The sequence below is a fragment of the Glarea lozoyensis genome (assembly GCF_000409485.1).
Source record: "Glarea lozoyensis ATCC 20868 chromosome Unknown GLAREA14, whole genome shotgun sequence".
Classification (NCBI taxonomy): Eukaryota; Fungi; Ascomycota; class Leotiomycetes; order Helotiales; family Helotiaceae; genus Glarea; species Glarea lozoyensis.
Genome location: NW_007360988.1, coordinates 808,947 through 834,109, shown reverse-complemented (window position 1 = coordinate 834,109; position 25,163 = coordinate 808,947). Strand labels below are relative to the sequence as shown.

The window sequence follows — 25,163 nt, the reverse complement described above, 5'->3', positions numbered from 1 at the left end:
AACCGCCATCATGTCGGTTGCCGCGCAAGGCGGAATTGCAGACCCAGGGCTTATAACGTTCGGATCCCCTTGGAAGCTCTGCTATGCGCCCGTCAGCTAACAGACTTTGCAGACTGGTGAACAAGCTCCAAGATGTTTTCACGACAGTTGGAGTACAGAATCCTATCGATCTACCGCAGATAGTAGTGGTTGGAAGTCAGTCGAGTGGAAAGAGTTCGGTACTAGAAAACATAGTGGGCAGAGACTTGTACGACTGCCACATCTCCTCTGGCAATGCCATAACTAACTTTTGTATTTCAGTTTGCCCCGTGGAACCGGTATTGTGACGAGACGGCCGCTTGTTCTTCAACTCATTAATCGAGCGCCTGGTGGAGGAAAGCCAAATGGAGTCAAGGAGGAGGACATATCTGTAGGTCTTGATAAGGAGGCAAATGTGGATGAGTGGGGAGAGTTCCTTCACATTCCCGGTCAGAAGTTCTACGATTTTCACAAGATTCGAGACGAGATCGTGAAGGAGACAGAGGCGAAAACTGGTCGCAATGCTGGAATCTCACCCGCGCCCATCAACCTGCGGATATATTCGCCGAACGTCCTCACCCTTACCCTCGTCGATCTACCGGGTCTCACGAAGGTCCCTGTTGGCGACCAGCCTAGAGATATCGAGAGACAAATCAAGGAAATGGTACTGAAGCAGATCAGTAAGCCAAATGCCATTATTTTGGCTGTTACAGGAGCGAATACCGATTTGGCCAACTCTGACGGTCTCAAACTTGCACGAGAAGTGGATCCAGAGGGTCAGCGAACAATCGGTGTTCTTACGAAGGTCGACTTAATGGACGACGGAACAGATGTAGTGGACATTCTTGCTGGCCGAATCATCCCATTGAGATTAGGATACGTGCCAGTAGTGAACCGTGGGCAAAGGGATATCGATAACAGAAAGGCGATTACGGCTGCTCTCGAGAATGAGAAGAACTTTTTTGAGAATCACAAGGCATACAGGAATAAGAGCTCGTACTGCGGAACCCCCTACTTGGCGCGGAAGCTCAATCTGATTTTGATGATGCACATCAAACAGACCTTACCAGATATCAAGGCCCGTATCTCGGCATCTTTGCAGAAATATACTGCAGAACTTGCGGGTCTTGGAGATTCGATGCTTGGAAACAGCGCGAATATCGTGCTCAACATTATCACAGAATTTACGAACGAATGGAGAACAGTCCTCGAGGGTAACAACACGGAGCTCTCAAGTGTGGAGCTTTCGGGAGGTGCCAGAATCAGTTTTGTTTTCCACGAATTATATTCCAACGGTGTCAAGGCCGTTGATCCATTCGACCAAGTCAAAGACGTTGATATCAGAACGATCCTGTACAATTCTTCGGGATCTTCGCCCGCCCTTTTCGTCGGTACAACTGCGTTCGAGCTTATTGTCAAACAACAAATCAAGCGTCTAGAAGATCCTAGTTTGAAGTGTGTGTCTCTGGTCTATGACGAACTTGTTCGCATCTTAACTCAGCTGCTGGGAAAGCAGTTTTTCCGTCGCTACCCACAACTCAAGGAAAAATTCCATGCTGTTGTAATCAATTTCTTCAAAAAGGCCATGGACCCAACCAACAAGCTTGTCAAGGATTTGGTATCGATGGAGTCATGTTATATCAACACTGGACACCCAGATTTCCTTAATGGTCACCGAGTAGGTTTATCATAACAGTTGCAAGGAAATCACTAACTTTGCTAGGCAATGGCTATTGTGAACGAGAAACATTCTCCATCAAAACCAGTGCAGGTCGACCCAAAAACTGGCAAGCCGCTTGCCTCATCTACACCCGCAAGAGCCGCAAGTCCAGTCCTCGATGTCATGAATGACGGCAATGGAGGCTTTTTTGGAAGTTTCTTTGCCGGCCGGAACAAGAAGAAGATGGCTGCGATGGACGCACCTCCACCATCTTTGAAAGCTTCGGGAACTCTTTCCGAAAGAGAAGGTGTTGAAGTTGAAATAATCAGTAAGTTACAACTCCTTTATTTGGGTCAATCACTAACAATGATCCAGAACTTCTCATCAACTCATATTTCAGTATTGTCAAGAAGACCTTGATCGATATGGTACCAAAAGCTATCATGTTGACACTTGTCCAGTAAGTTAACGAGCCGCGTTGGAAGTTTTGGCCTTTTACTAACACCATGAAGATTTACAAAGGATGAGATGCAGAGAGAGCTCCTCGAGAACATGTACAGGACCGACTCTCTTGAAGACCTGCTTAAGGAAAGTGATTACACTGTGCGCCGAAGAAAAGAATGCCAGCAGATGGTGGAATCTCTATCGCGTGCAAATGAGATTGTTGCACAAGTACAGTAATCGGATGTCGACACCACATCGACAACAGTGAAAGGCCGGTCTCGCTCGTGAGTCGGCTTCAGGCATTTGCCTGGCATACCGAAGTGCTATCAACCGGCATAAATCATTTCATGATATGCTAGCACCCTAAACAAACATTTTCTTCTTCAAGAGTCTTCTTGAAAATGATATCCACCTTGTCGGCTTGCAATTGAGAGAGGTAGTGGGTATGAATGTAGCGATGAAATTCAGGGGTGGCGCATTAGCGAGCAAGATATGTCGACAGATTTTTTGGTAGTGATATATGCATCAAGGGCGAGATGAAATCAATGGAGTGTGGGAGACTTTAGTAATGCTGCTTCCTTTCAATCTGTGAAGTTTCGTTCTAGCGTCTAAGATTGTATCTTACGAGACGCTGTTTAGAGAATTCTAGCATGAGATTTTAACTCAACCTATTGTAATCATATACCCCTCATCCTCGCTCACTCCTATTCTGATACAGCATTGTGTACCACCGCAGAAGAAATATTTGGCTTTTCTTGTAAGACTAACCACGACATTTCATCCACTCTTGGACTTCGGCTTATACTGCCCTTTCTCAAGGCGCGTAGCACTACCCCGTCACATAGCACGCGACATGCCTCAGCTGTGTCACATCACAATCCCAAACACATCCAAGTAGGACGGCGGCAAATGAAAAACACAACCTGAAAACGTTATTCTCCGCAATGTAAAGAGCACAATGCAAGCAATTGTTACACCGAATCGATGGGTGCTACATCAGAATAGATCGGGGCGTCTTTTGAGGCTTGAGCATACATGAACATCGAAAGGTTTTCATGCACTTCAGATTTGTGATATGAGTTTGCCCTACGGAGTCGTGTTACTTGAGAGATATTTTATATTGTGGCAGTTCCGGGTACGGGTTTGCGTAGAGGTCCATGGGTACGGGTGGCGGCGGAAGTGATACAGATTGTTCGCCTTGTATGGCAGAGAGGCGGTAGGCAATCAAATCTGGAAGGCGAAGGCGGAGGTTCATTGAGGTTTTGGATAAGTACAGGATGGTTTGGAGTGCAGTGGTATTACACGACTTGTGACGAAGGGGAAAAATTGACGGGGTGGTACATTGAAATGTACCTTTCGGCCGCAACTTTGAGATGTTTGCTTGGCTGTTTCTTCGGATACTTGATCATTGCGCTCTGAGCTTAGAGGGTTCAGCCAGTCATCCATCCACCCACTTTGCTTTAATGATATGTCTGGCTTGCCAGATATCAACTATAATAACGATGTGTTTTAACAGAATGCTGAAGAGGGACTGATCTGTAAGAAGTTGACAGTCACGAGTCCTTCAAATAGATACGTACCTTGGTACACTTTTGAATATTAGGGTCTGGAAATATGTGATAGCTAGATACAGATACCCGTCAACATTTATTGTGTTCTGGCCACGGCGTGAGCGACAATCAAGCGATCTCGCTAATCGTTATTGCACAAAAAGCCGTTGGGGTGTAACTGATGTTGTAATTTGGAACTCGTAAGCCATGAGCACTTGCAAAGCATCTTGGGGGGATCGGAACTATCGTCCGAAGTGAGTAACGAAACACGACCGACAGGAATCAAGCCGAGGGCGGTATAGAATCTAGACTTTGAAATTGTGTTGAGAATTGATAGAACTCTGGTTTAGTGACCACGAGAATTTCATGCTGCGTGTGCTCAGAGACATCCCACCGAAGTCCATTGTCCGTTCCATTTGAATGGCTCTTTTGGAGGCCAGGAGCAGACAACTGAGGCTAGCAGCCTTGCGAGCCACTGGTAGTAGTTTTCAGTATATATGCCACAGTTTGACCCTCACTGTAACCTTCGATCGATGACTTACATAGTTCAGCAATACACGATGACCGAAAGTTATGAAGTCAGCTAGATGCAAAAACTTGCAAAAATCGATATGTGAGATGGTATGCTTGAAGATGATCCAGTGGAATGATAAGGCTGTCACGTAACCGGTAATTTCAAAAGGTCTAGTTCGATATTACTGGGTAGGGTATTAGATCTGTTGGTGATGGCCGCACGGAGAGATGATCGCAAGACCTACTGGACGAAATGTTACTCGAGAAGGAGTAGATAAGACAATCTAGCTTTTCTTAGCTTCGATATGTATGTCTTACACCACTCGTCCCGATTCTTCCGTATGTCCACATCTGCGTGTGCGCATGTATGCGAACGATTAGCCTCTATAAGTAGCGCACCGCCTGCTACAGCCACTAGCAGTTCGACATACCCACCGCCTCTTGGGCCTATATCGGCGAACTTCAACATGAACTCCCTCTGCGCTCTTGAAAAAGCAGCCATATGCGGTAGCCAATCATGGAACAAACAAGCTCAGTGGCATGAAACTTCGAAGCTCCAAGGGCGACTCTAAAGAGAAGGCTTCTTAGTGGCGTAACACAGATAACGAGAACCTGGAAGAGACTCGGGGACTAGAAGCCTCAACAATTCGAGGAAGAGAGAACTGTGAGAAGTTTAAAACGGTGAGCACTGCCTGCATCTCGGCTTCTCGCTTAAGGCGGAGCCACTTGGATTTGGAGCAACGACAAACTACATTGTATCAGAATGCAATAAGGCGGGCGCCTTACAACTACCAACTGAAGGAATGGCGAATAAAGTGCTTGAATGTGTTAATGAGGCTTCTCCCGGATGATGTGTTGAGCCGTTGTGGATAGTTACTATCATTGACAACTGTTCCAGTGGTACAAAACTCTATCCCTCCAGAGAGAAGCACCATGATGGCATGGCGGTGAAGATTCCAGTCGAAGCAGGCCAATAATTCATGAAATCCAGTCCTATCTATAGAAGGTCGGAGAACCATCGTTTCAGCCTACAGAAATATTATCAACTATCGTCTTCAATTTTCGAACCGTGAGTGTGTCTTTGCCTTACAATTGCTTTTTGCTCCATCACAAGCGAGACTGCTTCATCTAAAAATATTGCGCCGGAGATTTCTGGCTTCTGGAAATTTCAAGGAGATATTTTCGACCCCTGGAGTACGATTGTGAAGACTGTGGACAAGTCTATACTGCCGAGGAGACTCTAAAATGGGATTATCGAGAAAGAATTCTTTGATTACTGAGACTGGAGGTCGACTGAAAAATCTCAACATTCAAAATCCGAGCTCTTACCGTCCCATTCCGCCTCTCGATCGGCTCTGCAACATGTCCAGAGGCGACCCTCCATCGCCTCCTCCTAATCCGCCACCAAGCCCCTCAATGGGTGCTGCGGATCCCGAAGATACAGATTATGCATGGTATGTGAAAATGCTACATGGTTTTGCATATAATCTTCCCCAGCTAATTGACTACCAGATATTCCAACATCTGCTCCTAGACCACATATTCGAACAATACACATATCGTCTTCGACCGGATTGCAGCAGTGTGGCGGAATCTGACTAAAGTGCTGAAACAAAGTGTGCGGAAATTCGAAATGAATATACAGAACTGTTCTACTTGCGCAGGTTTAGACTTGGGATATAGGCGTTTGGGCACTTGGAATAAGCAACGTCTGCGAAGGAAACAACGGACGACAGATAATCCAGCTCTAATTTTAGTGAATCATAACTTTGACGTGTCTTTCCTCACCATTCCTCCGTCTTTTACATCGAAATCCTTACCGCGTTTCCAGCCAAGCCATTGCGACAAGAGTTTCTCTCCACCCTCACCCGGGTAGAGCACTGCTCCAGTATAGCTTCCACCTTCGACACCATTGCCTTGCCCGGTAGAAGGGTCACGAGGTGATGAACTCGGGGACAAGGCGAAGCTAGGAGTTTCACGAAGTGTGACTGCCGGCCTTTGATCTCCTTCTCTACTGGTATCGGATTCGAGTTCCTTGTAGTCGAGGACCGGTGTACAACATGCATCGGTCCTATCAAACACTTTTTCCCAGTCTGATCGAGTCTTCCTCAAAAATATCGCAGTAAAAGATTCCCGCAGTTCCGGCCAGGTATTCCTATCTTCTCTGGTTTTTTCAATACCTTTACCACTTAGACCCAATCCTTTCAACAACAAAGCAAAAAACTGTGGCTCAAGAGCACCGACGGCCATATATTTGCCGTCTTTCGTTTCGTAAGCGTCGTAATATGGACATCCACTGTCCAAAGTATTTTCCCCTCTGGGCCGAGACCACATTGGCGTTTTGGTCAGCATCCTTGGAAAGGTAGCCAAATATGCACTTCCATCGACCATATTAGCTTCGACGACTTGGCCTTTGCCCGAAGTATTTCGCGCGAGCAACGCAAGTAAGATACCTTGGAACAGCGTTGCGCCACCTCCTGCAAAATCCCCTAGAATATTCGCCGGTGGTAGTGGTTTCTCACCCTTCCTTCCCAACATGGCCAAAGCCCCAGAAACAGCAATATAATTTATGTCATGACCGGCCATATCTTTATACTTGCCATCTCGTCGAAAGCCTGTCATGCGCCCCACTATCACCCTAGGATTCAGATTCAGCAGGACATCTGGACCTAAGCCCAGCTTTTCAAGTACACCGGGACGAAACGGGTCAATAATGATATCGGAGTACTGGACCAGAGACTTTATGAAGTCTACGCCTAGAGGAGATTTGAGGTCTACAGCTATTGAGGCTTTATGTCTGGTAAGGAGATCCGCGGTTGGCGGTGGTCGTCTATCTGGATGGCCGGAATGCGTCAGGTTCGGAACAGAGCGATCAATGCGTAGAACTGAAGCACCATTGTCTGCCAGTAGCAGGCCGGCGAAAGGACCTATATATATCGCGTTAGATGGCGTTTCCGTGTAAAGAAAACCCTGACTTACCAGGCGCAAGACCAGCAAATTCCAAAACGCGTAGACCAGTCAATGGCGGAGCAGACATTTTGTAGCTTAACCTTGCCGGTTCTCAAGTCTTCCAGTCAGTGTTGAATATACATTCCATCATCATGAAGATAGCAACCGTCTAATATCACCATTGGCGTGGTTCGTGGTTCCATCAGTTGTGCCGTCGCACCGAGGTGTTCGGTTTGGGGAAGCTTAATGCGGAGTGGGGGGCAGGATCGTGGGTGTGGGGAAGGATGGTTGTGGGGAACGCGTTTCGTGCTACGAATAGCGTTTGATACAGTAGTACAACAAACTTAACATTGACGACATGTCTCCGAGGATTAGGAACAACGACCATCACATTGGCTCGCGGTGGATAAATGAGTGGCAGTCGGAGCGTGGCATGATTTTGATGCGATTGAAATAATATCGTTATCTTGTCTATTTCCAGGAAAGAAAAAGACATTCCGACCGTAAGGTAGAAGCCCACAGCTTCTGCTCACATTGTTTAAAATAAATAAACAAGTCCCAAGACAACGTCGCCGGTGCAAGGTGGCAAATGAAGACGTTTTCAAAAGATAGGAAACCTGGACGGTCTCTAGTAGATACCCGAAGCGCATATCTAGAGCGGCATAATCACAGTAACAATTGTCTATAATTCATTATTGGTCATTCATTCATGACTACTTAGCGTCTTATGAAAAGACCTTTCCCACGAGCCTCAATACTTAGCAGCTCAGCCCTCCAACCATCATCAATTATCTATTCCCAAATTCTGTGCCATTAAATACATTTCTCTAAATTCCCATAACTCTTTCGGCACCATGTAATCTGACAAACTTAGTTAACCTGGATCAAAGCAGGGCCAATGATCGTTGGTGCCTTCATGAGCGTGACAGCGTTGGTGAAATTGGCATCAGCAGAAACGATGAGGGCAATAGTCATCGAATTTCCAAAGGTACCCTGATCGAATGGAAAGAGGACGTTGAAATTGACTTTGTTGTGTTCGACACGGACATCAAGGAGATCCATTGCACGAGGTACATTCTGCATGTTGATATATGCAAGTTTCAGGCCAGTCCAGTCGGATTTCCATTCTGGTTTTGCACCACCCTCAGGGAGATCGAACGAGAATCCCAGATTGCGAGGACGAGGATTACGAGCTAGATCCAAAGTGTCCTGAGTGCTGATGGCCAATGGTGGAAATACGGGCAGATCAATTGTATTCGCATTAGGGCATGAGCCTGGAACGACGAAGAACTGGTTCACAGCCGAGAAAGCAATTTCGCGTGTGCTCGTAGTCAGGAAGGGAAGGGCACTCGGTATTCTCCCTTGAAAGGATCTGAAGAACCCATTTTGTTCACCCTCTTGTCCGAGTGAAGACAGAACACCTCGGATAAAACCGGGATCACCTTTGATTGCCATGTTCTGCGCCACGTCTTGAAGAGTCCCCATGACTAGGTCTGTGAAGGTTTTCGCTACAGCAATAGCATCCTCCAAGTAAACAACTGAGAAGTCGTATTTGCATGGTTTTATGGGTTCAGCACCAAAGTTCTTCAAGGCGTTGTTGGCGTTGAGAGCGTGTAGTTCTTCCTGGGCTTGAATCGCTGTGAAGACTTTGATGAGGTTTGTTCGAAATAACTCGTCATCGACGCCATCATGGGCTTCATAATGTTCAATCTTGTTGGTGATGTTGTTGAGCAAGGATGTGAAAAACGCAACTTCAAACAGTTCATTGAAGGCGACAAATCGTAACGATGTAAGTGTATCAGGGTCGACTTTTGGTGGTGGTTTGCCGTTTGATAAGCTTCCATGTGCTTGTACTTGTATGTCCTTCAGTTGATCCGGTGACGGATTTGGGAAGCTGTTGCCGAGAGGATTGTTCTCATAGGTAAAGACAGGAACCGCAGAAACAATAATCGAAAAGTATGTGATGCCCAGTAAGACGATGGAAGATAATGAAGAAAACATAATGGATACCCAAGTAATTTCTAGAGAAGATGAGAAGATTACCGACGTAGAGCGATGAGAGTAAAGCTTTTGGTTTTGTAGAGGAGTGTGAGGTAGACTTTATGCGATAAAGCTCGCGAGGATGTCCCGGGTAATTGAGAGAGAGCCAACTCGGTGCCGCTAAGATTTTCAAGGTAAGGTGAGATTCAGTGTTGGAATTGCCACGTTGAAAGAGGGCTGGTGCTGATGTTGGAGGTTGATGTTGTAGTGTTGGAGATGAGAAACTATCCTATGAGCAGCCACGGCTGGTTAAATACTTAAAATTCGATGATTATTATCGCCTCGATTGGCGCGGAAAGAGAAACAGCCGGTTTAGAGCCGAATGAATCAACAGAAGAGAGGCGTGGTGGCAGTGCTTCAAAGATTGTAATCTTATATTCACTTCACCTTGAAGGTTAGCGAGGCCCATGAATTGGACGCTTATGTAGATTATGAATTTTCTCTACCAAACAAATAACATAGGTTTGTAACACAGTATAGAAATAAAAGGTTTACTTACTAAATAGCATACCTTCAGGTTAGAAAAAAAGGCAAAAAATAAAATTTACAGAAGTGTTTTGAGAGAAACAACGCGGTCACCACAGTATCAACTAGGTAACATCCACCCATACGTAGTATAACATGAGTCTAGCGAATTATCGAGGCAGTGAAACATTTCGCGTAAAATAAGCTCAAATCGAAAAAAACATGCAACTGCGCCAGATCGGCTAATGAAAATCTGCCAGGCAGTGTCAGCATAGATTCTTGCCAAAGCGAATCAGATTGCTGGGGACGACAAACCTGGTACTAGCAGGGTGAATACAATCACCAACGTACATATTGCGGCCGACAGCGTGGCAACCCATTGCGGCACGGCTATATTTCCAACATTACCAACCGCACGTCCCTATCCAAAATCATATCAATCTGGAATTAGAAAATCCGGCGTACGAAATGGTAGGGTTGAAAGAAGCCATTTCTAGGTGGACGTCCGAACTTTCCTTGCGGTCTCACGGATCACTCCGGATACCTAGCCTCATTTGTTATAACTTCTGATTTGAGGCCGTATTGTACTTGATTGGCTGCCCTGCTCCAAGTCTAGAGTTTAGTTTCTATGGCAAAACTCTGGCCTAACTACAATAAACTCGAACATGAATGCTTCGCAGATAATAGCACTCGTCATTGGAGATGATCCGGGAATGTAGGCCTGGGACTTGGGACCTGGAGGGCACAATGGCAATGATGAGGTGATCAATCGAAGAGAAAGGGACTAGCTCGTTCAACGACAACTGATGCCGGCCTTGCCGCATCGAAGACTGTTAGATCAGCCGGCCACTATGAGCAGATTTGCAGATCGCAGAAGCGTAGCACTTCGATTGGATTGCTATAACTATCCATCATTGTTAGCAATTTTCACGGACAGCTATGCTGGTGTGTAAACCAAATTGGCCACGCAAGGTTCATTCCTGAATTAACTGGTATATCGATTTCGATTGTAATGTGCCGACTACTATATATATTTATATGGGTTCATGATGCCTTTCTAAATAGCTGTTAAAAGAGTGTAAATTAGAGTAGATGGATTCCACTTACAGGGTCGTATAGATCTTTGATTTGTTTCATCAACCTGATCATCGTGTCACTCCTGCTGTAGCCAATGTAGTTCTTTTTGGCTAAGCCAAGGCCATGTTCTGCACTGATACTCCCACTCCTCTTTGAGATCCATTCGTAGACGAAGGGCTCGAGGATCTTCTCCACCTCTTTATCATAACGACGCGTAGCGACGTTCAAATGCAGATTGGAGTCACCCATATGGCCGTAACCAACGACATCAACGACCGGATGTTCTTCATCTTCACCAAGAAGTCCGGCATCCGTGATCTTCGCCCTTGTTTCTTCGACAAGCGAATATAGCTCTGAGATTGGAATTGAAAGGTCGTACTTATAGGTACCACCCCAATGACCGAGGCATTCAGGGACCCCTTCTCTCCAACCCCATAATGCCTTGACCTGGGTTGTATCTTGAGCTACAACTCCGTCCAAAACAATCTCCTTCTCCATAACGTACTCTAGAAACTTTTCTAACTTTTCACTGTCGTGCTCGGTGTTGGATCCGCTGGTCTCGATCAAACAGTAGAAGGGATATTCACTTTCTAAGGGCCGCTTGTTCTTGGTCACTCTATGAACGAGATCCTGGCTCTGGCGATCCATAAGCTCAAATGCTGAGAGAATTTCCGACAACTGCCCCTTAGCTTCTCGGAAAGCCTCCTGGACCTTCTCATAAGATTCGAGGCCGAAAAATGCGACGTTTATGGCCTTTGATCGTTGTGGGCAAATGATTGAGACCTTTGTGATGATACCAATCGTTCCCTCTGCTCCAATAAACAATTGTTTCAAATCATAGCCAGTATTATTTTTTCTCAATTTTGATAGATCATCAACAACGGTACCATCAGGCAATACAGCCTCGATTCCCAAGACGCTACCATGTAAGCTCCCATAGCGTAAGAGACGTAGACCTCCGGCATTGGTAGCAACATTACCTCCAATATGACAAGATCCTTTTGCCCCGAGATCCAATGGGAAGATGTGCCCTCGCTCTCCCAGGTATCCATCAGCTACCTCTAGGATGCAACCCGCATCAACAACAAGAGTCCCCGATACCTCGTCAAAAGACCGGATTTGGTTCATCCTGCTCATACTGATTACGATTTCGTCAAAGACGGGTACGGAGCCACCAACAAGGCCTGAATTACCACCTTGAGGCACGACAGCAAGCATATTATCATTGCAGTATTTCAGCACCTGACTGACTTCCTCTGTCGACGCGGGCTTCAGAACAAGCTTTGTATGCCCTCGATACTTCCGCATCCAATCGCCGTTGAAAGGCTCGATGTCGTCCGTGGCATCTCGAGTGACCCCGTCTATAATCGCCGACTCCGTGCCGAGCAAGCTTCTGAAATGGTTGACATGCTCTTCGGTGATTTCAGCAAACCTCGAATCGCGCTTGATACTGGGATACGTTTCCGATGTGAATTTTATAGTCTTTGAGGATCCCGTTGTGCCTTTTGCAACACCTTCAGCATCCTCGGTACTTGCAGTACTTTGCCATCGGGGTTGGGCGAAATACGGAATTGGTCTCGTAAAATTTCCAAAATTAACTTTAGCTCTGCGCAGAGTTGAAGCAACTCTAGAACGACTGCTCATTTTAAATAAACGTACAATTACAAAGTCTCGACGATCGATGGCCGAAATGTGAAATGTTCATGGTGAAAGTGGGACCCGAAATATTCCCCGATGACTGCCACAGCCTTGTCCGTGCCTGAGGCGCTAGTTCTACAGCTGTAGGCAGGCTGCACCGCGTACGAAGTCGCGAGCTCTCTAGAACAACCATAACGAGTTACGTCTACCGCTACCTCCAATTCTCATAAGAAGTCAACAATCTTTCCCACCTGTATCTAGAGCTCCCAATTCAGATTCGACATCTTCGTCCTAAAAAATCATGGCTTCTGGATATGATCGAGCTCTTTCCGGTAAGCTGCATTTATCACAGGTCCTGGAAGCAAGCTAATCCATTACAGTTTTCAGGTTTGTTCTATAGGTATCGTCCAGGCTGTATAATACGCTGACAAACTCGAAGTCCTGATGGACACGTCTTCCAGGTTGAATATGCTCTAGAAGCTGTGAAAAGAGGTATGACGGGCTGGCGAGTTACAGCAAATAGCTCAGAGCTAATTGTCACCTAGGAACTTGCGCCGTGGGTGTTAAGGGAGCTGACATCGTTGTTCTTGGTTGCGAAAAGCGTTCCGCGATGAAATTACAAGATACCCGTATCACACCTTCGAAAATTGGTCTAGTCGATACCCATGTGTGCCTCGCTTTTGCTGGATTGAACGCCGATGCCCGAATCCTAGTGGACAAAGCCAGATTAGAAGCCCAATCCCATCGCTTGACCGTCGAAGATCCTGTTACAATAGAATACATCACGAAATATGTTGCTGGTGTACAACAGAGATATACACAGAGCGGTGGTGTGAGACCCTTTGGTATCAGCACCTTGATCGTTGGGTTTGACAACAATGACAAAGTTCCGCGCTTGTACCAAACTGAGCCATCTGGAATCTATTCTGCATGGTGAGTTGGAGTCCTGCCAAGTATTGCAAACAGCGTGATTAATATTGAGTAGGAAAGCGAATGCAATTGGCAGATCAAGCAAAACCGTTCGCGAATTCCTCGAGCGAAATCACAAGGATGACATGGACCGAGAAGCGACAATCAAATTGACAATCAAGTCATTATTGGAGGTTGTACAGACTGGGGCAAAGAATATTGAGATTGCTATTATGGCACCCGGCAAGTTGATCGAGATGCTGCCAGTAGAAGACATTGAAGCATATGTAAAGAACATTGAGCAGGAGAAGGTAGAGGAGGCAGCAAAGAAGAAGCCAGGGCGAACGCCGGGTACTGGAAGTGCGGCAATTTTATCAAGAGGCCCGGATGCGTAGGGATCTGTATAGCTTCACCCCAAAATTCCTACCTCTGGATGATCTCGGGATTCAACCCATAGGGCCATGTGTATACTAGCGTTCGGCGTTGAGCCAGGGTAATAAGAGTATCTGCGAAATACTCCAAACTCCCCGTAGAATAATTTCATTCTATTGTGACGTGTAGCGCATCCGGTTCATTCCAATAACGTAACGCCCGAAAGTGTTTGCTCCTTTTAATACGACGTTCTTCAAAACCTGCGCCATGCCGCTAAATCAAAATATCAAATTGCCCCGTCTCCAGCCACTTATCCGAGTTTGTTTGGAGCCTCTTTGACATCGAATATCGTGCGCTGTTCCTCGCCTCGGACTCGCTCGTCCTTGATCATCCTACTGTCGACTCTTGCATCCTCGCCCTCTACTTGGAGCATTGGTTTCGCAGTCACGGCTTCGAGAACGTAATGGTTATCGCAATGAGGGCAGTACTCGTCGCTTTCTTCATATTGGTCTGCATCCTTCCGGAATGCTTTCTTACACTTCTTGCATGCGAAGGTCTGGAAAAGGATTAGTCTGAACCCCCGACGGGTTATTTATGTTACTGGACCATTTCTGTTTGTTGCTTCAACGGATGCGATTCAGATTCCAAATGGCACTCCGCACAATCGAACCATTTTCGGCCTATGTAGTGAGCAACTGAAGTCATGTACGTGGATTGAATTCCATACAACAAGGCGCTCTAATAGAGACTTGAGCGTTGAGGATGTGTTTACTAGAGAAACATTAGATTCAAATGAGAACTGAAACATGAAGGCGTATTCCCTACCACATGTCAATTTTATTTGAGACGAAAATGTTACCAGGTGCCGCTCAAGATTTTGGAACTTCTTGTACCTTGGTGTTAACGTCGTGGAGGCTGCCCCTCCAAAAAACCATGCGACGCGAATTGGTAGAACTTTCCAGGCCCCTGCCAAATTGTCAGCCTTGTGCTGCCTAGGCCAGATTCACGGACATCCTTGTAATCACAGCCTTCGCCTCCGGTGACTACAACTACGAGACGTCCTTTCTTTCTTGCTTACAACGTCAAAGGCAGAACACCCATCGACCAACATCGAAAATGCCGCCTAAGAGAAAAGCTACATCGAGTATGGGCTTTCAACTTGTATTGAATTTGCTTTACCACTTTCAGATCGCTAACCGGTGCTTTTAGATGTTCGAGGAGGGACTAAAGCTGGACGGGACTCTGTTGTGTCTACTCCAGGCCCCAATACACCAAGAAGTCTGGGCAGCAGTGATGAGTACTCCTCTGCTAGTGAGGGCGAGAAGGAATTAGTTGAGGAAAATGTGGCCAAATTCTCCATGGAGGCATACGCCGCGAGGAGGGATACTGGTCAGCAACGAAAACAAGACTCAGCCTCCCATCTGTTTGGGAACAACGACTTCACATGGATGAATCTGAAGCCAGATCATGCCAATCGGCCGATGTGGATAGATCCCAAAAAAGGCCGAATTATTGTCGAAAGTTTCGCGAAATATAAAGAGCAGGCGCTGGATTTCCTGACGACAGTTGCTGAACCTTTGTCCCGACCCAAGCACATCTTTGAATTTGCTCTCACTCCGCATAGTCTGTATGCGGCTGTATCAGTCGGCTTGACGCCGGAGGAAATCATAGGTAACCTCGACATGATGTCTAAGACTCCGATGCCCGAAAACATTCGAGAGTTCATTTTGAGCTGCACCCACAGTTATGGCAAGGTCAAACTTGTGTTGAAAAATACCAAGCACTACATAGAGAGCCCTGACCCTCAACAATTGCAAAAACTACTTCAGGATGAAGTTATCGGTCCTCTAAGAGTGCAAGGAACCGAGGAAATCATCACGACAATAGCACCTAAATTGGCAGGCCTCGTTATTCCAGGTACCAAGAATTTTGCCGGGGTCCAGCAAGCCACAGATTTGAGGGGTAAAGAAAGAGTAGCAGAAGCCGCAAATGAAACGCCAGCGCAAGAGGATATTGTTAATATTCTTAATGAGGACGACGAGGAAGAAGAAAGTGTAGAAGCTGTGCACTCTTTCGAAATCCAAGATGACTGTGTCGAGATCGTACAAAAGCGGTGTTTGGAACTCGGGTTACCCGTTCTCGAAGAATACGATTTCCATAATGACAAAGCAAATCCGAGTTTAGAAATCGATTTAAAACCTAGCGCGCAGATCCGAACATACCAAGAAAAGAGTTTAAGTAAGATGTTTGGTAACGGCAGAGCCAAGAGTGGTCTTATAGTACTGCCATGTGGTGCCGGTAAAACTTTGGTGGGTATCACTGCCGCTTGCACAATCAAGAAGGGTGTTATCATCCTCTGCACGAGCTCAATGTCAGTCCACCAATGGCGCTCTGAGTTCCTGAAGTGGTCGAATATCAATCCGAACGACATTGCGGTGTTCACCTCGGACAACAAGGGCAAATTTTCTGGTAGTACTGGAATTATCGTCACATCGTATTCTATGGTAGCGCAGACTGGTAAACGATCGTACGAAGCCAACAAAATGATGGAGTTCATTACTAAAAGAGAATGGGGGCTAATGATTTTGGATGAGGTCCATGTCGCGCCTGCGAATGTGTTCAGAAAGGTTACCTCCACTATCAAGACACATTCGAAACTCGGTCTCACGGCAACCTTGCTTCGCGAGGACGATAAGATTAGCGACTTGAACTTTCTCATCGGTCCTAAGCTTTATGAAGCAAACTGGATGGAACTGGCTGAAGATGGTCACATCGCAAGAGTACAGTGTGCAGAAGTGTGGTGTCCCATGACAACAGAATTCTACTCGGAATATCTCAAGCTGCCGAGCAAAAAGAAGCCGTTGATGTGGACCATGAATCCGCGAAAGTTTCAGGCTGCTCAATTTTTGATTGACTATCACGAAAAGCGTGGCGATAAGATTATCGTTTTCGCAGACAACATATTTGCACTCAAAGCCTATGCTACAAAACTCAACAAGGCTTTTATTTATGGTGATACCGGCAATGCAGAACGAATGCGGATTTTGGAGAACTTTCAACACAATGACAAGATCAACACTCTTTTCCTATCTAAGATTGGAGATACGTCGCTTGATCTTCCTGAAGCCACGTGCCTCATTCAAATTTCGTCTCACTATGGCTCTCGAAGACAGGAAGCCCAACGTTTAGGGCGTATTCTCCGGGCCAAACGTCGTAATGACGAAGGCTTCAACGCGTTCTTCTATTCTCTAGTCTCAAAAGACACACAAGAGATGTTCTACTCATCCAAACGCCAAGCGTTCCTTGTTGATCAGGGATACGCTTTCAAGGTAATCACACATCTCCAAGGGATTGATGATCTCCCAGATCTGGCTTTCAATACTCCTGCTGAGCGTCGCGAACTCCTTCAAACGATCCTTCTGGCAAACGATGCTGATCTGGAACTCGACGACCGGGGTGACGATCTATTCCATACCAATGATGGAAAGAGTCAAGCTATGAAAAAGAAGAAGAAGGCCAATGCGAGGCGCACGGCGGGCGCTCTTAGTGATCTTGCAGGAGGTCAGGACATGGCTTATGTTGAACAGAATAAATCTAAAAGTAAGGAATTGAAGAGCGGCAAGGGTAGTGCGTTCTTCAATAAAATTAAACGCGAAAATGAGAAGCGAAGGAAGGCATTTGCTGAATGAGTGTCAACCTCGGATGGGGTTTTGCGGGATCACAGAAATGGTAAGGCTGCATGAAATTATAATGGGCATCTCAAGGTCACACAAATTTGTACTTTATCTTTGACTTAGCGTGGCGTTTTGGCGTTTGGGACATCTTTATGCGGTGGGGGTAAACTTAGTGATGCATGAAGTCATGCTACTTTACAGTGGGTTAATTCTTAATTCCATAAATTAACCCAAGACACTTTACTTTGTATAGAAGACGTATATCCTGATGCAATTTTCAGTAACCTCTGTACCCAGAATCAGTGATCATTCTTACCACACCGATGTAGTCCCTTCCACTACTCGGCATAAGGCCGATACACAATACCTGGGAAAATACACTTCTTCCTTTCAATACCTGGTTTCGTATTTCTGGGCCATGGAAAATGGGTGAAGCGCTGCGTAGTTTGCCAAACTACAAACCCAATAGTGAACTACCTACCTAGGTACCTGTCTGGCGAGTGCTAGGTGCCAAAACGTTAGGCAAATGATCCATTCTAGAAGCACGACCCAAAGCCTCCCATTATTTCAACCGAATCCACAGCTTTATATCTAGGCTTACAAAAAGATGTGCATCATGACTCTCGATATCACAGAGAATATCAACTCTGGCGGAATGCGTGCTTCCGATTACCCCAGCTCTCAAGCCCGCAACACCCAGTCTAGTGGCGTGACAGGTTCCGAATATAAATGATCTCGCAATTAATTTTCAATCACGGCTTTATTGCTCCGTTGTATTTATGCAAGATGCCACGAGACGCCAAGTTCCTCTCCACGATTCGTGCGCTTTACCGTGCCGGCTGAATCTGAGTTGTATTCTTCCAGATAGCCATGAGAGTGCTGGTGGATCAAAGCAACCTTGTTCTAACATCACCTCAGTTTATTAACAATTTATTTCCTGTAGAGAGTTCAGGTGGAATATATTCAGAAGGGTAAGACGGATTCAAGGGTTATTTTGTTCAACTAAATGCACTCAAGTAGAAGTGTTTGACGGATGTACTTGTTGTCAGTCTTTTTTACAAATATGTTTGAACAAAACAGCTTAAATTGCCAAGGTATAGTCCCCAACTCACCTTTAACCGTTCCAGTAAGCTTGCTGTGACATATCTCTTCCCCGCGCTCTTAATAGTTAGTCCTGCCTATTGCAGAAGCGCAGGCCACGGAGAGAAAACCCTTGAGTCAAGTATTCTCGAGACATTTGAAAGATCACTAGACTCAGTTCCTTGGATTTTAAACGGCAAATCGGTCCATACAAGCGTGTGATGACATTTCCGGGGTAAATTTGTTCATGCTAGGAACTTCCGGGAATGTCTCGCCGGGACATATAAGAGAGTATCTCTCTGACCTGCGGATTGGGTGTTCTCCTGGAAGTATAGATTTACTAGCAGTCAAAAGTCAGAAACTTTTCAAGATGAAGTCATTCACTGCTCTAGCATTAGGTCTCTCGACTTTGATAAGCCAATCTTCGGGTCATTGTAAGTATCTTCATTGATGTGAGTTATGTTGGTATCAATTGCTAATACAAGCAAGACATTTTCCAAAAGTTGACGTACGGCGGGACTCTTTATCCAGTCTATCAATACATTCGTCCAAACACCAATAACAATAGCCCTGTTACGGATCTAGCTTCCAATGACTTACGGTATGCTTGGAATTTCCTTTGCCAAGTCATCTACACAAGCTGACACCACAGCTAGCTGCAATGTTGGCGGAGGTACCGGAACCGGCACCAAGACCATCAGCGTGAAAGCAGGTGATGCCTTTTCGATAAACGCAGACATTGCCGTCTATCACCAAGGACCAGTCTCACTCTACATGGCCAAAGTCCCTAGTGGCTCAACAGCTGCCGCCTTTGATGGTTCTGGAAAGGTGTGGTTCAAGATCCAAGACATTGGCCCAACCTTCGATGCGTCTGGCAATGCCGCATGGCAACTCTCTCAAACCTATACATCCAAATTTCCAGCCGGTTTACCAAGCGGTGACTATCTCCTCCGAACACAGCAACTGGCAATCCACAATCCGTAAGTTCATTCTTTCTGTCCGAGAGTTATCACTGACGGGCGCTCTTGTAGTTGGCCCGCAGGAATCCCCCAATTTTACATAAGCTGTACACAAGTCACCGTTACGAACGGTGGAGCTGGAACCCCAGGACCACTAGTATCCATTCCAGGGGCGTTCAGTTCATCAGATCCTGGATACACCGTTAATATCTATAACAATTTCAAGAACTATACTGTTCCTGGTCCTACAGTGGTAAGTCGGATAAAGAAAGTGGTCTTGAAAAGAGTTTTCGCTTACTTTAGATACAGTGGAATGGGAAATGATAGAACTGTGGGAATTGTACTCGCGGTGAACAGTTCAAATTCGAAATCGATTGTGCATCCTCTGTATTTATTGCCCAAAATCGTGCGGAAGAAAACCTCGCCAACTGCGAGATACTGCGTCAATTACTCAACTGAATCAAAGGATATTGAGTCCCGAGTAAGAAATTTAGCAAGCGTCAAAGAGATCAAATTTTGAGGATAATTTAATTGGTTGAAAATTTACGGAACTCTACCTCGGCAACTGCAGGTCTAATGGTTAAGGTTATTGGCTGATATTATACAATATTACCTGAAGAACTTGGGTCTATCAATTTTAAATTTCAAAAATACATAGACATCCTTCCACCGAGTATGTTGCAATTATCCTTCTCAATGAAATTGCATCACCTGTCGATCGACGCTCCAGTACAAGCGCATCAGCTCTTCCAGGTCTGGAAGATTCTCATACACGTTGCAGAGGCATCACAACATGGAAGGTCTTCGACGTGGATGAGCTGGGTTTCTCGCCCTACTGTATCAGGCATCTTTATAATCTCCACAACACGAGTCAGAAGCCTGCCATGTAACTAACAGAGCAGCCGTCCAACCCATGCAGACTGATGGCTCCATTGTCTGTTCATACTCAATATCCTACAACCCTATCCCAACCAGGTATTACGAGCTAGGTATAAACGAGCCTATACGCGAAACACAGCAAGGTCGGCGTTGTGAACTTCAAATATATTAGGGCGATACGATGCTCCATTGACCTTCAAGCAATTGCATAGACGCTGTGAGACGGCATCTTTACTTGACAGGCCAGACTTCTGAGGAACAGTCCGTCATTGTCAGAACGAGGTGAATGTATAATGGTGTGGGTTTTGTGGTGAGTGGTTGGATTATGAGCGATTGGAGTTGGCGGCTTCCAGGTTCTTTTGACATTTTAGGTACTAATCCCTCTTTTGATAACGGCCTCAAGACAACTTGTTAGCCAGCGCCTTAAATAAAGAAATTTCAGTAGGGAAAAATGAAAGGCAGCAATCAGGTTTCAACACAAACTAACCTCATATTTGTGCAGAAACAATCGTGCAACATCTCAGATGTCGAATCGCTGTCATAAACTCCCTTCAGACGAAAGAGCGCGTTCATATAGAACAAAGCAAGTAGTCTATGGCATCAACTTTCGAATTCGCTCGGAGTCATATTGTGGAAGTTGTTTGCGGTGATTGACGATTGCCGTACAAGCTACGTGCATCGTCGTAGCTGGGTTTGAAGGGGTTGCTTAGGACCCCACAGGCGCAGTAATTCCGTAAAGGGTCTCCTGGTAGGTCCCTGGTTCGTACAGATGACGGAAGGGAAATGAGGTCGAGGAAGCCAACTGTGTAGAAAGATTGAGAGGAAACACGGCCCTAACCGAAACGATCAACCCTTTTCCCTTTAGGATCGACATCAGTCGCTTTCAGTAATTCCCTGAGACTGCCTTCAGCATGCGATGCACTTCTACGTGTGCCAGGAAAGCTGGCCTGCTGAGGCTTGTTCCAGGGCAACCAAGAACTCAAGCCCCCGAGGATGGACGGCTTAGGAGTGGACTCAGACTTGTGTGCTGATGCCCGAGACTGATTCTCGATCATAGCAGGCTTCAATGACATAAGGCTTTGCAAAGTAGGCGTTGCTGGAGTATCACCGAAGACCGGCTTGCTAACAAGGTCTGCCGGTATTGAAGTTTTCGGCCGAGCGGGCTCACTGATCAGTGAGCTTGGTGAGAGCACTTGAGATGTAGAAGAATCATTCTTGGACCCTTGAGCACTGTCAATAACGACCGAGGCAAAGGTGGCTGATTTGGATCGAGCATGGCCCGGTCGTTGCGTGGACGACCCGATTCCAGCGAGCTCTTTCACGTTCGATGGTGTATCCGTACCCACCCCCTTCATTGTGGCTCGGCCACGGACCTCTTCTGCAAGTACTGCTGCAGACATCTTTTTAGAATTATCTTCGTCAGATGATCTTGACGAAGACATAATCGTCTCCAACGTGCCATATGCTGCCGATTTCGCTCTTCTACCGCCTCTGGATCCTCGTCCTGCTTGCCTACCATGCTCATCATCCGATCCGACCGCCTGTAGCGTAGGTCCTACATTGTTCGTACTCGATACGGGAGGACGACCGCTTGGTAGGAAGGATTCTCCGCGTCCATGAGGTGGCATGTGGACCTCGTACTGATTGCTCAAGCTGTACTTGCTCCTGGCACATATCTCGGCAATTCTCTCTAAATCATCTGATACCCCATTCCTGATCTCTTCCATTATTCCTTTGAAACTAAAAGCCTCAACCGGGGGGAGCTTCAAATCAATCTTTGCAGAACTCATTTTCGAGTGCCCATTTGCTTCCTTAACAGTGACGAGATCTCTTTGCTGGGAAGTCGGTCTTGTTGCTCCTGAATATGTTCGAACTATCACAGGTTGACTAAAGGTACTGTTTTTGGCTCCGGTTGACTTTGCATATCGATGGCCAGATCGCGTTGCACCATTGAGCTGGCGAAGTGCCCCGATTCGGTGAGCAATAGTAGCCTCGTCTAGAATGTGCTCTCCCTGAGCGGCTTCTTCTGACTCTACTACGAGGCTCGTCGCGGAGGAGTTGAAATTCCAAAGTGTTGGAGGAAGGAAATGCAAGGGGAGAGAGTGTCTTCTCTTTGAATTGGGGGTTGACGGGTGGTAGGACTGGGGGGTTTGCTGTTGATGCGGGGTCGACTCGATTGCTGGCAGCGCTTTGGAGGTGGTTCCAGTTGGAGCATCTTCCGTTGCCATGTTTTTTGTGGAGCTTATGGGAGGTAAGAAGACATTGCCTCTGTGTTTTGTTGAGAAGCAATTGCAGGTTTGCGGGTCGACAACGCGGATGTGTGGGTTGACTCGAAGCACTTTTGGAAATCATGCGCGATGAAGTGTCGAGCCGCCCGTTCGTCGAGTCGTACCAGTGCGAATATCATTATATCGAGTGCACATAAGAAAGCGACCAGGATAATGTCCATCGCAGGCGAAGCAAACCCGACTTGATGGTGTCCATGCCGCTATTCACACTCGCACCCCGCGTTTGCCAATGGCGTCCAAGCTCCTTCCTTGCTCTCAACCGCCCGTCGATGAACCTTAACTCAACACGCACAGGCACGGCATCGAATCTGCAGAAACAACACACTTAATATCAGATGGCCATTATGGCTTCCAATGCGGACCGCGGCAACAATTCGAGTGAAGACAAAGGCCAATCGAAGCAGGATAATCCGTTCATCAAATTTCGCCAGTTTGCAGACTCGCACATCGGCTCACTTCTTCAAGGTATCGTTGGTTTGCCGTCAGCGTTCTCGAAAAACCCAGGCCTCAACGCCAGATGGGCAGACTTCGATGAAGATCTTCGACGGCGAGACGAGCTCCAGGCACAGCAGCAGCATTTGAGAGATGCAGATAGTGGGGATCGGAATCTGGGGCTAGGCCGAGATTCGAAGGAGCAATGGGCTAGGCAAAGAGAAGGACCAGATATACCACCACATGGAGATGAGAAGCGGGAGCTGGAAAGCCGCATTACCGAGGACCTTCCATTATATTCTCCTGTATACAAGTCATTGTTCAATCGGTTGGCAGAGCGAGGAGATAGCGAGCCGGATTGGAAGCCATCGAATTTCATCAGTTCCCTTAGTCGCCAATCGTTCCTTCGTCCTGAATACTGGCCTTTCAAATTAAGAAGCGACCAGGATTCAACGGATATGATGAAAACAATACGATACCTAGCCTACAACGAGCTCAATTGCGAACCCATGTTCCGCGCTGAATACTCATTGCTCCCATACCTGCTCTTCTCCGATTATTCTCCATTGAAATTATCAATGGAGTCGCAAACACCCTCAATGCCCCATCTGGACACATTCGACTATTGTGCTGCTTTTGAAGATCTTATCAAGACAGCATCTGGGCAACCGCAAGCACCATCATGGTCGCACTACTCAGGTGTTCATCGGAATTTCAGTGGGAATCCCAAAAGTTCTCAGGACGGAATGAGTTGGATCCAGAAACTTTATAATATTGGTCTTCTACAACAAAAGACCTCGATAGAATTGCAAGAGAGAGCCTCATGGCGAAGTTTTCCTCGCCCCATTTGGCCACAGGAAGACTCACGCGAGGAGGCCAATACTGAAGTCGAGATGTATGAGCGCTTTCTGAACTCACTCTCATCCGCCACTGGCCAGTCCGGGATGCCAGTAGATGACGTTTTCGCGGCTATTCTTAAGGAAGGTGAAGCATTGATACGAAGACTGTTCCAGGATCTAGATTCGGACGAGACCGGAAGAGCTATCAAAGAGAATGTCTCTTCTATCATGAAAGACGTACGGCAGTTTCGAGAGGCTTTTGTCACTGCATCGACTGAAGCCACTGACAAAAATGAAACTGAACCCGAATCAAGGACAAAAGTGCAGGAGAATACTCCAAGTGGAACTTCCAAACTAGTGCAGGATTCTAGTCGAGTGGTCTCGTCAAGCACGACCTCTGAGCACCATACTAACGAAGATGGATCAATAGAGACCACAGTGACCGTATGGAAGCGTTTCGCAGATGGCAGAGAGTCATGTACCACTACTAGCCACTTCGAGGATCCGCCCGCGACCTCTGCACAGGAGAGTGCCGCGCAAAATGTATCGGAACCAGAAGACCAAAAATCAAAGCCTGGTTGGTTCTGGAACTGATACAGTCCTGGGACCTCTTTTGCTTCGTTGCAACAAGTGAACTCGATGGATGAGTTTTGATATGCCCTTACATCTCCAACGACCCTCCCTCTTCCCGTGATAGTGGCTTTGCATACATTACTACTAGTCTCTGGCTGGCGCAAGATCGCGATACAATCAATAAGCTTGATGAGTCATCTAGGTAGTGCTCATATTGGCAGCGTAAGATGAACAAAAGTTAGGTTAGTGGCAGGCGAAGATATTTATCGATCCGATGTCATAATACCCATATTTCGTCTTTCTTTTTTAGTAATATGACAATCTCAGATTTATTCGAAACATGTTGAGACTATAAGTGCCCACCAACTCTTAAGTTAAGTCTGGTTTAACAGGTTAGTCAGAAGCTACTGCCACTTGTCGCGTCCACTGCAAAGCCTAACTAATTAGTAGGCACGATTCATATGATTTTTGATCTTTCGTCTCTTCATTCGGTGCGGCTGACATCATAACACAAATTCTGATCAGTCTAAACATCGAGTGGTTTTCACCTTTGCAATTGGCTTGAAATTCTAGTCGGCCGCTCTGATCAGACAGTAGTTCCAAGAAAACCCTTGAAGCTGCCTGGATCTCGCCCTACTCAATCTTGTAACCTCATTCCTTTTTTCTCAAACATCCTGTTGCAATTTAAACCTTATACTTTCGTTAATGACTGCAGTATTTCCGGACACCCTACACCAACAACTGAATACGACACCCCGGGAGCTGATCAACTTTGACTTATAAAAATGACGGATCACTCAGCTA

At 46.3% G+C, this 25,163-nt stretch overlaps 11 protein-coding genes across 11 annotated transcripts; 6 read left to right on the top strand and 5 right to left on the bottom strand.

Moving 5' to 3' along the window:
* Positions 1–10: 10 nt before the first annotated feature.
* Positions 11–2,359, top strand: GLAREA_06861 (P-loop containing nucleoside triphosphate hydrolase; the record flags this gene model as incomplete). Its single annotated transcript, XM_008080809.1, has 6 exons — positions 11–57; positions 113–247; positions 301–1,696; positions 1,742–2,006; positions 2,054–2,138; positions 2,191–2,359. 6 exons carry the CDS (start codon positions 11–13, stop codon positions 2,357–2,359), a joined length of 2,097 nt encoding a protein of 698 aa, XP_008079000.1.
* A 3,188-nt stretch (positions 2,360–5,547) lies between these two features.
* GLAREA_06860 (uncharacterized protein) lies at positions 5,548–5,787 on the top strand (the record flags this gene model as incomplete). The annotated part of the gene is made up of 2 exons (XM_008080808.1): positions 5,548–5,643; positions 5,698–5,787. 2 exons carry the CDS (start codon positions 5,548–5,550, stop codon positions 5,785–5,787), a joined length of 186 nt encoding a protein of 61 aa, XP_008078999.1.
* Positions 5,788–5,946: 159 nt separating this feature from the next.
* GLAREA_06859 (CoA-transferase family III (CaiB/BaiF)) lies at positions 5,947–7,222 on the bottom strand (the record flags this gene model as incomplete). Its single annotated transcript, XM_008080807.1, has 2 exons — positions 5,947–7,112; positions 7,165–7,222. 2 exons carry the CDS (start codon positions 7,220–7,222, stop codon positions 5,947–5,949), a joined length of 1,224 nt encoding a protein of 407 aa, XP_008078998.1.
* Positions 7,223–8,004: 782 nt separating this feature from the next.
* Positions 8,005–9,135, bottom strand: GLAREA_06858 (late sexual development protein; the record flags this gene model as incomplete). Its single annotated transcript, XM_008080806.1, has 1 exon — positions 8,005–9,135. The coding sequence occupies one exon, from the start codon at positions 9,133–9,135 to the stop codon at positions 8,005–8,007; it is 1,131 nt and encodes a 376-aa protein (XP_008078997.1).
* A 1,587-nt stretch (positions 9,136–10,722) lies between these two features.
* Positions 10,723–12,360, bottom strand: GLAREA_06857 (FAD-binding protein; the record flags this gene model as incomplete). The annotated part of the gene is made up of 1 exon (XM_008080805.1): positions 10,723–12,360. One exon carries the CDS (start codon positions 12,358–12,360, stop codon positions 10,723–10,725), a length of 1,638 nt encoding a protein of 545 aa, XP_008078996.1.
* A 295-nt stretch (positions 12,361–12,655) lies between these two features.
* On the top strand, positions 12,656–13,658 carry GLAREA_06856 (N-terminal nucleophile aminohydrolases (Ntn hydrolases); the record flags this gene model as incomplete). Its single annotated transcript, XM_008080804.1, has 5 exons — positions 12,656–12,686; positions 12,735–12,741; positions 12,794–12,846; positions 12,900–13,287; positions 13,340–13,658. 5 exons carry the CDS (start codon positions 12,656–12,658, stop codon positions 13,656–13,658), a joined length of 798 nt encoding a protein of 265 aa, XP_008078995.1.
* Positions 13,659–13,945: 287 nt separating this feature from the next.
* GLAREA_06855 (uncharacterized protein) lies at positions 13,946–14,308 on the bottom strand (the record flags this gene model as incomplete). Its single annotated transcript, XM_008080803.1, has 2 exons — positions 13,946–14,191; positions 14,306–14,308. The coding sequence occupies 2 exons, from the start codon at positions 14,306–14,308 to the stop codon at positions 13,946–13,948; spliced, it is 249 nt and encodes an 82-aa protein (XP_008078994.1).
* Positions 14,309–14,751: 443 nt separating this feature from the next.
* GLAREA_06854 (P-loop containing nucleoside triphosphate hydrolase) lies at positions 14,752–17,324 on the top strand (the record flags this gene model as incomplete). The annotated part of the gene is made up of 2 exons (XM_008080802.1): positions 14,752–14,779; positions 14,845–17,324. 2 exons carry the CDS (start codon positions 14,752–14,754, stop codon positions 17,322–17,324), a joined length of 2,508 nt encoding a protein of 835 aa, XP_008078993.1.
* A 1,435-nt stretch (positions 17,325–18,759) lies between these two features.
* Positions 18,760–19,672, top strand: GLAREA_06853 (uncharacterized protein; the record flags this gene model as incomplete). Its single annotated transcript, XM_008080801.1, has 5 exons — positions 18,760–18,823; positions 18,879–18,990; positions 19,046–19,369; positions 19,421–19,601; positions 19,658–19,672. The coding sequence occupies 5 exons, from the start codon at positions 18,760–18,762 to the stop codon at positions 19,670–19,672; spliced, it is 696 nt and encodes a 231-aa protein (XP_008078992.1).
* Positions 19,673–21,060: 1,388 nt separating this feature from the next.
* Positions 21,061–22,455, bottom strand: GLAREA_06852 (uncharacterized protein; the record flags this gene model as incomplete). The annotated part of the gene is made up of 1 exon (XM_008080800.1): positions 21,061–22,455. One exon carries the CDS (start codon positions 22,453–22,455, stop codon positions 21,061–21,063), a length of 1,395 nt encoding a protein of 464 aa, XP_008078991.1.
* Positions 22,456–22,859: 404 nt separating this feature from the next.
* On the top strand, positions 22,860–24,380 carry GLAREA_06851 (uncharacterized protein; the record flags this gene model as incomplete). Its single annotated transcript, XM_008080799.1, has 1 exon — positions 22,860–24,380. One exon carries the CDS (start codon positions 22,860–22,862, stop codon positions 24,378–24,380), a length of 1,521 nt encoding a protein of 506 aa, XP_008078990.1.
* Positions 24,381–25,163: the final 783 nt, after the last annotated feature.